This window comes from Diachasmimorpha longicaudata, chromosome 15, assembly GCF_034640455.1.
Source record: "Diachasmimorpha longicaudata isolate KC_UGA_2023 chromosome 15, iyDiaLong2, whole genome shotgun sequence".
In the NCBI taxonomy this organism is placed as follows: Eukaryota; Metazoa; Arthropoda; class Insecta; order Hymenoptera; family Braconidae; genus Diachasmimorpha; species Diachasmimorpha longicaudata.
In genome coordinates, this window is record NC_087239.1 from 3,119,876 (window position 1) to 3,135,824 (window position 15,949).

Consider the following 15,949-nt stretch of genomic DNA (forward strand, 5'->3'; position numbering starts at 1 on the left):
AGCAGCACTTCTCCCCAGTAAATTCTGTGTAGTTCAAAAAATGCAATCGTATATTGCGAGTCGGAGAGAAAGGGTCAGGGCCAACAAGAAATAAAGTTCGCCAAGCAGTTGCAATACACGACAGTTTTAGTTAAATTGTGACAATTTCTGCTACATTCGTGGTGACTGTGTCTCCAGTACACCCTGTCAACTCCATGGGGAATTCCCCAAACGCGTCTATCCCGGAAGCAGACCCTCGTAGGCTAATCTGCTACCTGACCGGCGCCATCTCCATCATTAAAATCTGGAGAACACCCCAAATGCTTGTCATTAAAATCTGGGGAATACTCCAGAACTGTCCTATTCACTAACCCAGCTGTCCCGAGCACAGTGCCGAGCCAATCCCAGACCAGAGATCCCGATGCATCCCCCCTCCCACACCTTCCTTTAAAAGCTCGTACTTTCCCGAAAATCGACACACTCGCTCTCCGGCCTACATCGGACACACATCATTCCAAATCATCCAACGAGAGGACAAGCCATTCTTAAGACCAACTCTCCATTCTGTGACGTAGAGGAATAAATAACATTCGACTCATACGCTGGCGTGAATTTGTTCCATCACCTGCTCAACCCCGTGCATTCAATTGGACTTGTGTTTTACTGCAAACCTGAACATGCCCGCACGATCAGTGAGAGAGTTGGAACGAATTCGACAAATAAGTGAAGTGAATTCCGGTGACGAAGAGTCAATTTCTGGCGATGATCAAGGCGAAAGTCAAAGTGATTGTCGAGACAATGAAGACACACAGGGTGATAATGTGATTTCTGACAAAAATGAGCATTTTTTGAATCTCCGTAGAGAATAGCCGCCAAAGGTGTTTATCGGATTCCGAAAGTGATAGTGAACAAAATTATAAAGACACTCTCATGGCTGTTGATGGAACTGTTTGGCAGTGAATCAGAGAAGGGCCGGCAATCGGAAGGACATCACTTACTTTCAGAAAAGTATCAGGTCCAATAGCACACGCCAAAAGAAATATTATATCTGGTAAAGCTTCATCCGCATTTTTCGTGATAATAAATGAGACCATTATTAAAAATATAAAAAAATATACAGAAGCAGAAGACTGCATTAGAGCTGCCTATAAAATAACTTATATGCATTCATTGGAGTATTATATGCACATGCCGTTTATAAGGGAAAAAATTAATCCATTTCCTACATGTGCAATTCGCAATGGGGACCTCCCTTTTTTCGAATGCAATAAGTAAGGACGACTTTTTAGAAATTCTGAGATTTCTGGGATACGATGACAGAAGCCGATGAATCCAACGTTTAGGCGTAGACAAATTCGCTCTCATTTCCAGGGGCGAATCTCAGCATTGATGAGCAACTCATTCCCACGAAAACTAGATGTAAATTTACACTATACATGCCAAAAAAACCGACAAATTTGGCATAAACTTTTGATTAGGATCTAATCTATAAACCGAATACCTTGTAAACGGTTTTATGAGAAACTGCCAAATGCACAGGAAGGCTAGTGTAGAATGAACGAAATGATTAGAGAGAGCTAGTCAAACAAGTTCAAAATTTAAAGAATGATCCCCGATTATTAAAGAAGTAAATAATTTCTGCAATTGCCTGATCAGACATTTAATGTTGAAAATTGAATTCCAATTAAATTCCAATTAAACAATTGATGCCGAAATTCACAGGAGCTGGCTCGCGATTTTCGCAGAATCGGGAGCAGTAAACGCATTTCCTTGTGTCATGTTAAAATCGAACAAAACGACACGATCTTTTAATAGTTATCTAGCCTTTCAACACCGAGTAAGTCATTTCAGGCTGAACCTATTGATTATCAATGAAATTCAAAATAATTACTGGAAATAATTGGATAGCTAATTCCCCTTTGATTTGAAGGATTAACGTGAAAATTCCCAACATAAAACCCCACTGGATGAAAGATTTAAAATAAATTTTGACAAAGGTTTCGATTTCAATTTAAACTGACTCCGAAGAGTCTATATTTTGAAACTAAGACACAGAAATATTTTAAACAAATAGACTTACAAGGGATGTGTCTCTGCTTCACTTCAGACTGGTTTCCCACAAGAACTTATTTAATAACTATTTCCGCTTAATTGGTAGATTTTAAAAGAATACAGTTTATTCACACTTATTAAAAACAAACTTATTATAATTTTAGAAAAAAAAGAAGAAATCTCAAAAGACTTGGATAAAATAAAAATAAAAATAAAAGTCACGAAAGACAAAACAGAATAAGCCTCGGAGGACTGAATAAAACTAACTTGAAAATTAGTTTATCGAACTACGGAAGAACACACACTGAGGAACAAAACGACGCGCAAATAGTTTTGTTCATTGAGCCTGAGGGTGGGTCCTCAGAGGCATGGAAGGAAAAATCAGGGGACCAATGGTTGATGACCTTGGGCCCGAATTTCCCTTCCTTACCCTATACTCTCAATGCTTCAGGGTTAACTCCGACCCCTCTACATTGAGATGCCGAGAGTGTGGGCGGACGGTTCCAACCCTCGACCGCAAATGAGAATTGTTTTGGGAGGTCCCATTTTCTCCCTCCACAATTCTATTTAAGACAAATAATAATTAAACAATTTAAAATTAACCCATTTAAAATTAAATAAAAATGTCGGATAATTTTTCGATTCAGTTTGTAACAAGATGATTAATTCAGGTTCTATGAAATATTCTTTCGAATTGAAAAATAATTCGAAAGAATAAGTTAGGATTGTTTTAACAAAAAGTTTTTTATATTGTCATGATTGTAAAAAAATTTGCACTCATTCTACATAAAAATTATTAAGTTAAAAGAATATTTTTTTAAACATTTAAAAATTGTCAAGAGAGATTTATGACTCGTGACGAAGAGAACTCATAGAACCTCCATAAAACTTGTAATGGGACGGAAACTCGAATTCGGTTTTACAAGGGTCTGGGCCTTGACAGCAAACAGACCTCACGCTAGAATAAATTTTAAAAAAAGGGCTTAAGTTTTCCTTAATGCATTTGTCCCATTTGACGCGGTAAGTTCATATGTTAAAATGCAAGCAATGAGGGAAATAAACTGGGCATGCACTCAAGATGCCTTCAGCATAACAGACCCAAGTTTATTACTTTTACGACGGATTTTTCTTCGAAAAATCCGCCTGGAAAATTTTCACTAAAATTTAATATTTGGGCTGGCCTTTGGGTCTTCCCAATAAATCAACCCTGTTTAAAGAATTTCTACCCTTAATTACTTTAAAAAAAATTAAAACAAGTTATCTCGACGGATGTAACACTTGATTATCAAGTAAACAAACGGATTTACGGCCTTTTGTCACAAGACTTTTTTTGCAGAGAATCCAATTTTCTACAACAAATGTCTAATGGTGGCATCCCGTAAATCCATTAATTTATTTAATAAGTGGATTTAGAGTTGAAAACAAAATCCTTCATTTGTTAATAAACTAATAAATTTTCGGGATTTTTACATTCGACATTTAATGTTTAAAATTGGATTCCTCGCAAAAAGATCATCTTGACAAAATGTTGTAAACCCACTTGTTTACAAGATAATTGTCAAAACGTCTTTTTTGGTGGAAAAATTTTGACAACCGCGGGCATCCCCCTTGGCATTCCGGAGATAATTATTTAAATATTAATTATCTCATGATGCAATCGGCCTACAGTATTTTGTCAAAAGATCTTTTTTTTATTGTAAATTTAGTTTAGAACAAGGAAGGTTTCTTGACAAAATCCTGTAAAAGAGCCTCTTACAAAGATAATTAACAATAAACAATCGATGTCGAAATTCACAGGGGATGGCTCGCGATTTTCGCGGAACCGGGAGCAATAAACGCAAAAAAGGCCTACTGTGTTTCTTTAAATGTTGTTTTTATTGTAACTTTCATTTTTTAATGGATAGGGAAAGGGGAAAAAAGAGTATTCTTACGTTTGACCAGTTTGGTGGCCCTGAAAAGGGCCAATTTTTTTTTTTTGATGGACTATAATAGATTTTCAAAGTGTCCACCTCCAGCAGTGATGCAGAGTCGGGCCCGTTGAAGTAAATTGGCCCTCGTTCGCTCCAGTTCATCAGGAGTGATACTTGCAACTGCAGCGTGCAGCAGTGCAACCATTTCCTCCTGATTCGCGGGGTGATGAGCGTATACGCGCGACTCCAGAGTACCCTACAAGAAAAAATCGAGCGGGGTAAGATCTGGAGAACGCGGGGGCCACGCAACGGGTGGTTCTCGTTGTCCCGCCCTGTCCCGGTCGTTGCGGTTCCCAATCCAACGCTGGGGAAACCATTGATTGAGCTGGTGGACCACTGGAATCCAGGTATGGGCTGGTGCTCCGTCTTGCTGGAACCATACATCTCTGGAAACCGGACCATCACCAACTATCGCTGGAAGCTGCTCTTGCAGGAACCCCAAATAGTTTCCACCCTGCCAAAAAACAAATAATGATTAGGAGAAATCTGTCATACTGGGTTAGAAATTGAAGTCCAACAGGAAACGCAGTATTGACTATGGGGAATACTTACGTAGAGACGTCCTGCAAGATGATGTATGTATACTTCATCGCCAAGGATTCCTCCCCAGATATTCAGTGTTTCCCAGCGATACTGGAAGTTGGAACTTTTTGCGAGCTGAGGATTTTCAACCGCCCAATGATGCTCATTGTGCTGGTTGACGATCCCCTTCTTCGCAAAAAGTTTTCCGTCCGTCCACAGTATGTTTCGAATGAAGTTTGGCTCTTCACTCCTGTCGAGGAGCTATCTACAGAAGGCCAAACGCTTTGGGAGGTCCTCGGGCTTTAACTCCTGGACCGGGGTAAATTTCCAGGGGCGAACCCCTTCCTCCTGCAGAACTTTATGCACCGTGCTGTGTGGAACTCCTAAGGAAGCCGCGATCGCCCGAATGGATTGATCTGGATCCTCCTCCACGGCCTCCAGGATCGCCTCCTCCACTCGTACCCCAGCAGCACGTCTTGCAGGCCCTTCTCCCCCATATCGCCGGAGAATGTTTCCCTCTCGGAGACGTTGCAGGGCGTTTCGGAAGGTACGTGCCTCAGGAACTACTCGTTGAGGGTACTGTTGCGCGTACAACCGTGAGACTTCCGCCCCATTACCCCTCGCTACACCGTAAATGGTGACCATATCGGCATATTCCGCTGCACTAAACTTTGCCATTCTACACTCGAGATATGAATTTAATGACACTTCACTTTTTTATCACTAATTAATGACTTATGTATCCCGGTAACGTGAGGGAACTACAAGGTATTTATAGGAGAACACTATAGGAGCAAGAAAACCTGAAATCTAGCTCTGTCTTCGTAGACGTTGTTGGAATATGAGGAACAAAATAATGGGAAAACACACATTTGATTTTTAATAGTAAACTTTAATATATTATTTAGACTCTAGTTGTCAAGAGGACACTGTGCACTCTATGAAATCTTAGAAGAGACTAAAAACTAAACTATTCGTCAGGCCCCGATTCACCTCTACTTATAGAGGGCAATAAACTTTATACCCCCTGAATCTCCTTTAAGGGGGGAGCCTGCTTTAGAGGCTTCAGAAAATCTATATTTTCAAGAATTTTTCTGGAAAGGAAAGAAATGTCTGATTGAAATGAAGCTTTTAGAATTTATTCTTGTATATTTCAAGAGTCTTCTCAAATTTTTTTATTATTATACATTAGATATTTAGATATTTATTTATTTATTTATTTATTTATTTTTTATTTTTTTATTTATTTGTTTATTTAGATATTTATTTTTTCGAGATTTTTGTCATGTTTGAAGAAATTTACGGAGGCGTCTCGAGTGTGCAATTCCTGTGTGTCGGGCAAGATGCAGGCAATAAAAGAAATTTTTAATTTTCAATAGTGTAATTCCCAGGTTAACCACGAAAATTCCAAAAAAAGTGAAAAATTCAACAATTTTTCGCAAATTGAAAAAAAATGCATTTAAAGAAAAAAAAATTTACTGTAAGTCGTTTAAAAGCCGGATTAATGTTAACTTTCTTAAGATATGTTGGATTCACTCGAAAGAGAATTTAATTCCAAATACAACGCATTTTGATTCGTTTCAATAGGAGGTTTACTTTTTTTCCTCTCTTGCCCAGTAATTGGAAAAAATCATAAAAATGGAAATCCGAGAAATCGCGTGTCAAAGTTTTCGTTCACAAAAAATCGTAAATTTCTTGAACTTACCCTATTGTTATACTAATCAGCGATTCCTGCTGCATATAACTGTCCATCGAACAGTTCAAAAAATTGGTTTTTGGCCAATTGCTCCATTCGTTGGGCTATTCTGACCTCTTTGGTCACCAATGACGCGCGCCTGTTTTGACGCGTGATGCGCTGCTCGTCCGCGGTATTGCAAAAATGTTTGCATTGGAGCCCAATTTTTAGGTCTAATAAATTCATGATCTTTAATACTAGATTGTAGCCTTCATTAAACATTCCTCCAGCGATGAAAGCAGCAATCTCAACTATTTTAACCCCTGAATGAAGGTGTTTGGGCGTCAGGCGTCACAAGGTTGAATTGAATGACTCGTTTGCATTCTGCGTGTGTCCACCCAAGCACCTTGTTAATAAGCCGTCTTTCGATAATTCCTCATATATAGGACGAAAATAGTTTTCAGCGTTGTCGTCAATCAGTCGCGGTGGATGTTTAAAACCAGCCAAAGTATTTTCAGCTTCCGCTTTGCGCCATTCACACCAGCTTTCAGGACCTTCGGGGTAGTTGTCGTGGCGAGGCAATTTATCTGTAGAACAATAATGATCAAGTGTCGCCATTATTGCACTTCTCATACCTTCTACAGAGTTTAAATTTCTTCGAATCGCGAGACCGTATTACATTGTTAGTTTTTTTATTACAGTCTCTGTGAGCCGCCGCTTTCCACCGAGTTTTTCTTCTTTTTTCTTATTTCGGAGACGAATACCCATGCGCTTTTGTACGTGTCCCACGCACTCGTTTTTTGTCACTGTACACTTGTCGCCGTATGGGTTATTCTTCACGATGCCAAGAAATGTTTTGAAGTCGCCGTCGCCAATATAGTTGCTATACATTACTCCAAATTTCTCGATGGATCTTGAGAACATTTTGGTGATCGAGTCAACTTCCATCAATCCGGCGGAGCCTGCGTGATTCGAAGAACAACTTTCTTTATGACTTTCATACCATTCTTCATACTCGTCGTCGTTCAACGTATTTTTCTTGAGAGTACAGGTATGACAATATCCGCTTTTAATATCGAGATCAATCACTTTGCCACTGTAGTAGCCAATAAGTGTAGTTACACCATACAGAGAAGTGAATCCACGTTTCTTCCACGATCCATCGCCCGAAACTTTCAGATGGTCTGCTGGTCTTTCATTTTGCATATTTAGTTGTTTTTCCTCTTCGACAGCACTCTTGCACGCACTTTCAAATATTGTTTTCGATGCTGTATGCACATGTTCCATGATTTTATCATACGTCGATTTTGCTAGAGATTCCACTTTGACCAGGTCTATTCACCACATGGTTTTGGAGAAATCTCTTTGGAAAAGTGCAGTAATAAAAAGTCCCAACTAGAAGGCTCTGACGACAATTAACTAATAAAATATTTCTCTAGTATTAAATATAAAAACTCTGGGACGAGTGAATTTTGTATCTGGGGAAAACCCCAAAATTCAACAGACGTTTTTAGGGACACTGACGCTTTGGAAAAATTGGCGGAGAAATTTCCTCTGTCAACTATAAAATAATAATTTTTATGGGTGAAAATGGCCTGTTCCTCTCGTTCAATTGTTCTATCGTCCGCAAATGGGAAATTTGGACTTAACCCTTCACATTTGAGCTACAATTCATATCGGTAGTGGAAAAACCCTTTGTTTGCGCGGACGGCAACAGATCAAGTCGTAAAGCTGTGCGACACAGCGGCCCTTCCGCATGGGCCTTTACGATAGCTAGGTAGCCAAATACCGTAATTACCTCATCTTTGGAAGAGTCCCTAGCCATTTACTGCTTTTTTGCGTTTATTGCTCCCGATATCCGGGAAAATCGCCAGCCATCCCCTTTGACAAATATCTTGTAAAGCAATGGGTTTACCGCATTTTGTCAAGACGATCTTTTTGCGAGAAGATTGGATTCTCTGCAAAAAATGTCTTGTGACAAAAGGCCGTGAATCCATTTGTTTACTTGATAATCAAGGAAATGCGTTTATTGCTCCCGATTCTGCGAAAATCGCGAGCCAGCTCCTGTGAATTTCGACATCAATTGTTTAATTGGAATTTAATTGGAATTCAATTTTCAACATTAAATGTCTGATCAGGCAATTGCCTAAATTATTTACTTCTGTAATAATCGTGGATTATTCTTTAAATTTTTTATCCGATCAGATTATTCTTGTATTTTAATAAATAATACTAATTTAAATAATAATCGGTTTTTATTCACCCCCCCCCCCCCCCGAAAGGATTGTCTTGAAATATCTTTGTGGAGAAGGGGAAGCACGCACACCGCTTACCCGCGGCTCACGGACGTAGAGCCGCGCAATGGTCGCGCCCCATTGGCCGTTCTTTTCACCCCCATATCTCTGCAGGGGTGCGTCCGAGCGCAAAGTGGAAAAGAACTTTTCTGCTCAGAATCACCCCCAAAACATGGCGGTTCGGCAGCTACCTCGAGTCGCCGGTCACCCTGTATATGTGTTTCCTTCGTAAGCCTCAAAAAAGACAAAAATCAAATACGGAAGTACTGTATTTGTTTTTGTTAAAATCAATTGATTTGGTACTGAAAATAGATTAGATTCTTACTGTATTGTACTTAGAATTGAAATTAATAAATCCGCCACCTTTTGATCCTGTGGTCGCGCGTATGCCTAGTGGCAGTATTTGCGCGAGGGAGCTGCGCATGAAAATCCCACGCGGGGGATTTTTGCCCCCGTCTGGGGTCACTGTGCTCAGAGCGAACCGAGCACGAACTGCCACTAGTGCCTGTAGTGTACAGCCTTATATACCTAATGGGCGGAGTGGGGATGCGACGTTGCGGGACGTAGTGCAAAACGCTCCCCACTACAACGTGATTCATAAACACGTAAATTCCAATTTTGATAACGAAAATAACGTTCCAAAAAAACGTAAATTAGAATTTCTAAAACGTAATTCACGGTTTTAAAAGGTAAATTATGTTTGAACCGTAAAAGCCGGGGTCTAATCTCGTGACTTACGAGATCCCAATAACGTAACATCCTTGATTCATGAAATCGTAAATGCAATCGAAAAAAAAATCTGTTTTTGCCAGCATGAAATTTGTACATTCAGAGGCATTTTTTTTAATCTTCGAAGGCGATTTCAAAATTATTGGGACAGGCGCTTATTCAACCAATAAAAAATCTGCAAGTGTGAAATTATTCTGAATCTTTGTAGTTGTAAAAATTTCATATTCGCAAAAAATTTTTTTTTTCTATTGTATTTACAATTTCATCAATCAAAGATTTATGTAATTGCCATCTCGTAAATAACGGAGAGGGAAGGGTAAAATACGAAGATGGACCTGGTATTTTACGTTTCACAAAAAAGTAATTTACATTTTTCGAAATCGTAATTTACCCTTCCAAAATCGTAGCTTACGGGATGGAAGCTCGTAATGTGTGAGTTGGAAATTGTAATTTACATTTTAAAAATCGTTAGTGCCATTTTAGAAACTTAAGGGGTTATTCTCATGTGAACGCCTATATTTTACCACTTTTTCGGAATTTTTTTTTTATGCGACAACAAACTTCAATCATGTTGATTTTTCAATATATTTTTATTTGTATTTTGAAATATACGAAAAAAATTTTTTTTTTCGTTTTTTACATTTTTAACATATATTTTTTTTAAGTCAAAGTAGTCCCCAACAAAAAAAGGTAGTTCACTGGTCAAGGTGATAGCGGCTGTTCATGTTGTCTGACATAAAAAAATCGAATGGATTATTATTCAGTAGATCTGTGGCTATCGTCCCTACCAAATAAAATCAATTTCATTAAAAACAAAAAAAAATATCGAACTTCAAAAAAAAATCACGAAAATCTCCTTCTTTTTCGTTACAAATCGTTTAAAAAAAATATGAAGATATTGTCGAGAATAAACAATTGTGGTAGGGACGATAACTATAAATGAGTAGAAGAACATATGTAAATTTTAAAGCAATCGGTTTAATACTTTTTCTTGTAGGACCTTGACCGTTTCAGAAAATGATGATTCGAGAAAAACGCGTTTAAAGTTGAAAGCCTGGTAGACAATCGCTTACGACACGTCGGCGACTATGAGCTGTAACTTATCAAATACTATGAATTTCGGTCTGAATTTTTCACAGCATGTTTTCAATAGGTTTTACTGTCAAAATATCAAAAAAAAAAAATCGATTTTTTGAAGTGCTCACATGAGAATAACCCCTTAATTGATAAATAAAAGATAATTTATGTTTTCAACTTTGTAAGTTAGGTTTTTTTCAGACGTAATGTACGTTTTCAAAATCGTAGTTTTCAAGTTTAAAAATTTTACCTTTCAAGTGTCGTACTTTACCACTAGTTTTCCTGGGTGCAGACGTCGAAACTTCGAGGATTCAAAATTACCCTTGCGTTTCAAACACATGTAATCTTTGCTATACTTAAGACACGTTAACAATCACAAAAAATGAAACTGACTCTGTTATTGAGGAAACAAAATATAATGAAATGGTTTTGATTAGGTCGAAGGCGGTCATTCGATTTTTCAAAATCTGCTACCCGGAACGTCTTATCGCTTGGTCGTCCACCGTTTTAAGGAAAATGTCATCTCCGCACCAGAAATTACCGAATGGTTTACAACAACAGCATGTAAGCATTGTAATAATCGCTTTTCTTTTATTATCTCAAGTTCACCAGACTCATAAATTTTTTAGTGGGAATGATACCGGAGCCGTTGGCTGGGGTTCACATGAAGCAAATCTTGAAGGATGACAGAAATGATGACCATTTAATGGCTGAAATTTCGCTCCTCCCCGGCGAAGGTAATAAATTTGAATAAATTTCGAAAGCCATGTAACGATGATTTTTCTTGTTTCTTTTCCCACAGATCGTAGTTGCTTTTATGATGTTTTATCGTTTCACGCAGACGAAGGATTATCGATTGGAAGCTTGAATGGGGTATTTAACGCAATTACTTTTAATTATTAATTACACTTGCCCGGAGAGTAATCAATAGAATATTGATTAATGGTAACTGAAAAAAATAATGTGTTGTGTATTGAAGATTCAAGGGTCGAATAAGTGTTGAGAAATTCTTTATTCGTGTAAGGCACTCAAATCTTTAATAAATAGAGATTGGTATAAAGGAGCGAGATACTCTTTAGATGGGTTGATAATACTCGTGTAATGAGTGTTTTGGAAGAGGAGTCAGTTGGTGAGGAAAGGATGGGATACTCGTGTAATGAGTGTGTTGGAAGAGGAGGCGGTCGGTGAGGGAACCATGTCTCAGGAGCGGTTTCTTGGAAAAGTGAGGAGTGGGACTGGAGACATTGAGTCCCAAAAGGTCAGAGGACGTTTGGCGCCAGTGTTGGGGATTTTACGTGGAGTATATATTTTTGATGCTTTTAGGGATTGCAAAGATACGTCATTTTTCCTGAAAATTTCTCACTGCGTATACAGAAGGTTCGGGTTGTGACATCACGGAGAGGACTTCGGATTGTCTGAGGTTCACAGCTAAGATAAGACTAATGCTCGGTCTTATACAGGGTGTCCCAGAATTGAACGTCCAGACTTTAAACTTAAGTTGGGGGTGAAATTCTGGATCGAAAAGTCCTGAGCGACTTTTTGATCAGACGCACCCTCTTCAACTTATTCAGGGTTGAAGTTGGACGAATCATGGGCGTGGGAAAACCGCTCGCACGACGGTGAGGAAAACGTTCGAGTGTGGTGGTGTCCCCACCATACGGTACTACTCCCCTGTGGCGGCAGAAAGAGATGACTGGCGGCGGTGGGTAAGAGGAAGGGGAGGGAAATGAAAAAAATTAACACCCAAAAAAAAATCATCAGCAATTGATCATTTTTTTTCTCCTTCGCTAAAAGAAGAAATGAAAATCTCATACAGGGCCAATGGGGCTTTAGAAAATTAAATCGCCGGGTTTTTTTTTCCAGCGCTGTAATTTTCAACGCTGTTTTTTCCTCCTTTTCGATTAGATTAAGAGATGTAATGGGTCTCAATAGATGGGGAATTTATTCCTTCATCGAATGCCCTTGGTTTCATCCCTTGGCATTAATTAGGGGAGGAGTAAATAATTTTTGTGTAGCGGGCGGGTGTTTATTTTTTTTATTCCCACCCCCTTCCTCTTACCCACCGCCGCCAGTCATCTCTTTCTGCCGCCGCAGGAAAGTAGTATGGTATGGTGGGGACACCACCACACTCGCATGTTTTCCTCACCGTCGTGCGAGCGGTTATCCCACGCCCCTGATTCGTCCAACTTCAACCATGAATAAGTTGAAGAGGGTGCGTCTGATCAAAAAGTCGCTCAGGAATTTTCGATCCAGAATTTCACCCCCAACTTAAGTTTAAAGTCTGGACGTTCAATTCTGGGACACCCTGTATGTGTAGGGTTCCTTTTGCAAAAACAAAAACTGTTCATTTCTTATGAAAAAGGGTACAATTGATTTAAACACGATACACTATTTAATACACTTCACAATCTTCAGACACTCTATCACACCGTTTTCTACACAAAATAGAAACGTCTAGGTATATCTATCTATATATATCTATCGTCTAAACACGCGTCTAACGTCTATCGCTGCTCACTATCGACTCCGACCCTGTCCCTTTTCTCAACCCTGCATTGGGCCCTAACTGCGTCACGTGTTCCTAGCCTCCCTGGACCGCGCTGACTGCAATGATCTCCGCCTGTCACATCTGTGGGCCTGATAAGCCCACAAAATATGACCCTCTACGTGCTTCTACAGTACAGGCTACCATCCCTGTACCAATCTATGTCTATTTCCAGGGTTTCTCCACAAATAGCACCTACACTAAACTACAATATGAACTTATAACCCCAGACTATCTTGATAAGATACGGAGAACGTCTGTCTATAATATTCGACAGATTATTATTCCTACACTGGGGATTTCCCCATAATTATTCTCGATACTACATATGTACAATAGTATTTGAGACAACGGTAGAAAATGTTTCGTTTCCCAAAGTTCCTCTGGATGTTCCCAGAGTAATGAAATTTTCCCCACGTCATAAAAAATGTGGTATTTCAATCTCTTATTAGTCGAGGTCATGCACGTACCAGTCGTCAAAACCTAAAATTTGTTTCCCGAAAACCCTTGTCAACCAATTTATATAAAAAATTATTTGTCGGAAATATTCTCCAGACCTTTTGCCACAGATGACAGTAATACAATTTACCCGAGCGTCCGTTTCCCAAGAATTCATGTGGACCCCTTTTTTGCTACCCTGAACCACAATAATCAGCCCAACTCAGTCATCGGTAACTTGGCAGACCCGTAAATAACTTTCACGCCCTCCAACAATTTTCCTCCAAACAGAAAATTTTCCTTTCCCTCTCTTTATACAAGGGAAGAACCCTCTTTGCAGACATTCTTCAATTTGTATATGAAGATATCTTAGAAAATATTTTAAGTCAGTTAGTATCAAAGCAGATTCTAACGAGAAAACTTCGAGACCCAACATTCAGTTTTGATCTCACATGCAGAAAAAAAAATATCGGAATTTTTATAAAGTTGCAAAATGCAATAGTTATCGTAATAAACATTTGTTTTGCCAATTATATGTGAATTAATTTAGCTATCCTTTTGTTATCAATAGGCTCAGTTTTTGTGAACTTTTTGCGAAATATTTTATCAATTATATTATGTGTTTTTAGTAAATTGTGGTTAATTATTGCAATCCCGTTTATTAAAACCTTTCTATTTCGTTGCTTTCGAGTCACTCGTCATTAGTAGCACTATCGGAGAGGCAATTGGCGTACTAGGGAATATACTTGGACCTTACAATCCAACGAAGGGTCGACGTAAAAACTTTCCGGCTATCGCGTTAATTATGCCATTCAACTACTAAGGGATTTAATGATAGGATAGATTGTTCCAAGTGTTGAACAGATATCACAAAAAGTAACAAAATAATTTGGGTGAAGCTCATGCAATTTGTGCACGTAGTTATTATTTGTTTAAACACATGCACTTTTCGAGCTATCGAAATTAACTTCACTCGAAAGAATATTACGACTAAGTTAAGAATGTTTTTAATTTTTGATTATTTGTTCACTTATAAGTAGAAATAATACACAACACAAAAGTTTGAAATTCACAGTGTTTTATATTTTAGGACGTGGAATCGGTACAATTTTACATGAATTTGATTTAATTTAAAAACTTCACCCACTTATGGCAATTTAAGAACAAACAATGAAAGTGACTATGTAAAGGCAAGATGTTCAAATCGCGAAACGCGGACTGGGAAATCTCGGATATGCGTGAACGGAATCGATGTGTCTCTTTCGAAAACGTATTTTTGACTGACTGTAACTGACCGGAGACGAGAGGTATTCGGACACAGCTGCAAAGGATTGCGCTGTAAAATGCGAGAGAAAATTCTCAAAATTGCTTTATTGTCGCCACTGCAAGGGATTAAGTCGTAAATACTGTAATATTTGAGAGATTCGTGTGGGAATTTGACGTGAAAGGTACCTTTCAAGAAGCGATAATTTGTAGAGAGGTTATATATAGAAAAAAAGGAGACCGGGACCTTAAGAGTGTTTTTTTTTTCATTTGGTTTGGGAAGATCCTAAAGACAAATAAAAATGGGGATTTCCCATGCCCGGGGAGAAACATCTTGGTTATAATTTTCAGTACTCGCGACATACCCGAGACTTCCCAAGATTAATAAATACCTTTCTTTTCTTTTCAAATTTGGAGATGAAACACAATTGATTGGGAAAAACCTTAACGAATTATGTAGTGAAACAAGATACGAAATTGGCTGAAATAATAGGGCATACAACTAGCCATTCCATCTCCACACATATCCTTTTCAAGATCTCATTACGGAGATACCAGTTGATACTGAAACAGGAACCAAATAAAAGACACGGGAATAATTGAGAAATTTGGGGAAGTGTCGGAAAAAAATCGCAACAGTGATTATTATATCTTCACGGACAGTAATAAATTGGAAGAGGGAAAGTCTATGGGGAACGCCTGTGTTTGCTCACGATTGAATACCCAAATAGTATACTTTTGTCAATGCTGCTACGTTTAACCCATGTCCCAAAGTACCTTTTCCTTTACTTGTCAACGAAAAGTGAAAAAGTCAAAGTGGCGAGTTGTGCCATTTTTCTTGTACTAGTGAAGGAAGAGTCTTTTCGTTTACAAGTTTTGACTTTTCGTTTACAAGTCAACAAAACGAGTGTCCAAGAGCAAGATACATCGCTTCGCTAGTGAATAAATTTTATTAAATGCCATTTTCAGACACGAGGATTCCAATTTAAACTTCGCAACTTGGAGTATCATCAAAATAACACAGTAATGATATCCGCAAGAAACAATGGAAGCTCAAAGAGCAGTCGCAATATTTCTCTGACGTTCGAGACCCCGACGTGCTTAGAAATCCACGCAAATTTGTCGAGATGTCGTGAGTTTGTTGAACATTTTTACATGAATGTAACCATTAATGAGGTTATGAGATAATTTTTTAAATTATCATTTGCGCTTTCCGACTGAATTTTCAGCTCCCGATGAAGTTAGTGGGCTGAAAATGACAGGTGAACACGTGTCGGACTCTGAAGTGGACTTTTCCCTCTCCTGGGATCAACCAAAATTCCCGCCAAATAACTACAGAATCCAAATAACGACGATTGATCAGTCCACAGCACCCTACGTCATTATCGTACCAGGGGTGAGTAAG

The 15,949-nt window shown here is 38.6% G+C and overlaps 1 protein-coding gene across 2 annotated transcripts in view; it reads left to right on the top strand.

Moving 5' to 3' along the window:
• The window catches only part of LOC135169531 (tyrosine-protein kinase receptor torso), an 81,314-nt gene that overhangs the window by 40,532 nt on the left and 24,833 nt on the right, over window positions 1–15,949 (top strand). Inside the window, exons 4-8 of one of the 2 annotated variants that reach the window (XM_064134602.1) lie at window positions 10,736–10,862; window positions 10,928–11,035; window positions 11,101–11,171; window positions 15,514–15,676; window positions 15,774–15,940. In XM_064134602.1, coding sequence (XP_063990672.1) covers window positions 10,736–10,862; window positions 10,928–11,035; window positions 11,101–11,171; window positions 15,514–15,676; window positions 15,774–15,940 — 636 coding nt within the window. Of the gene's footprint in view, window positions 1–10,735; window positions 10,863–10,910; window positions 11,036–11,100; window positions 11,172–15,513; window positions 15,677–15,773; window positions 15,941–15,949 lie in introns of both variants that reach the window. The other variant, XM_064134603.1, reaches the window with a different exon arrangement.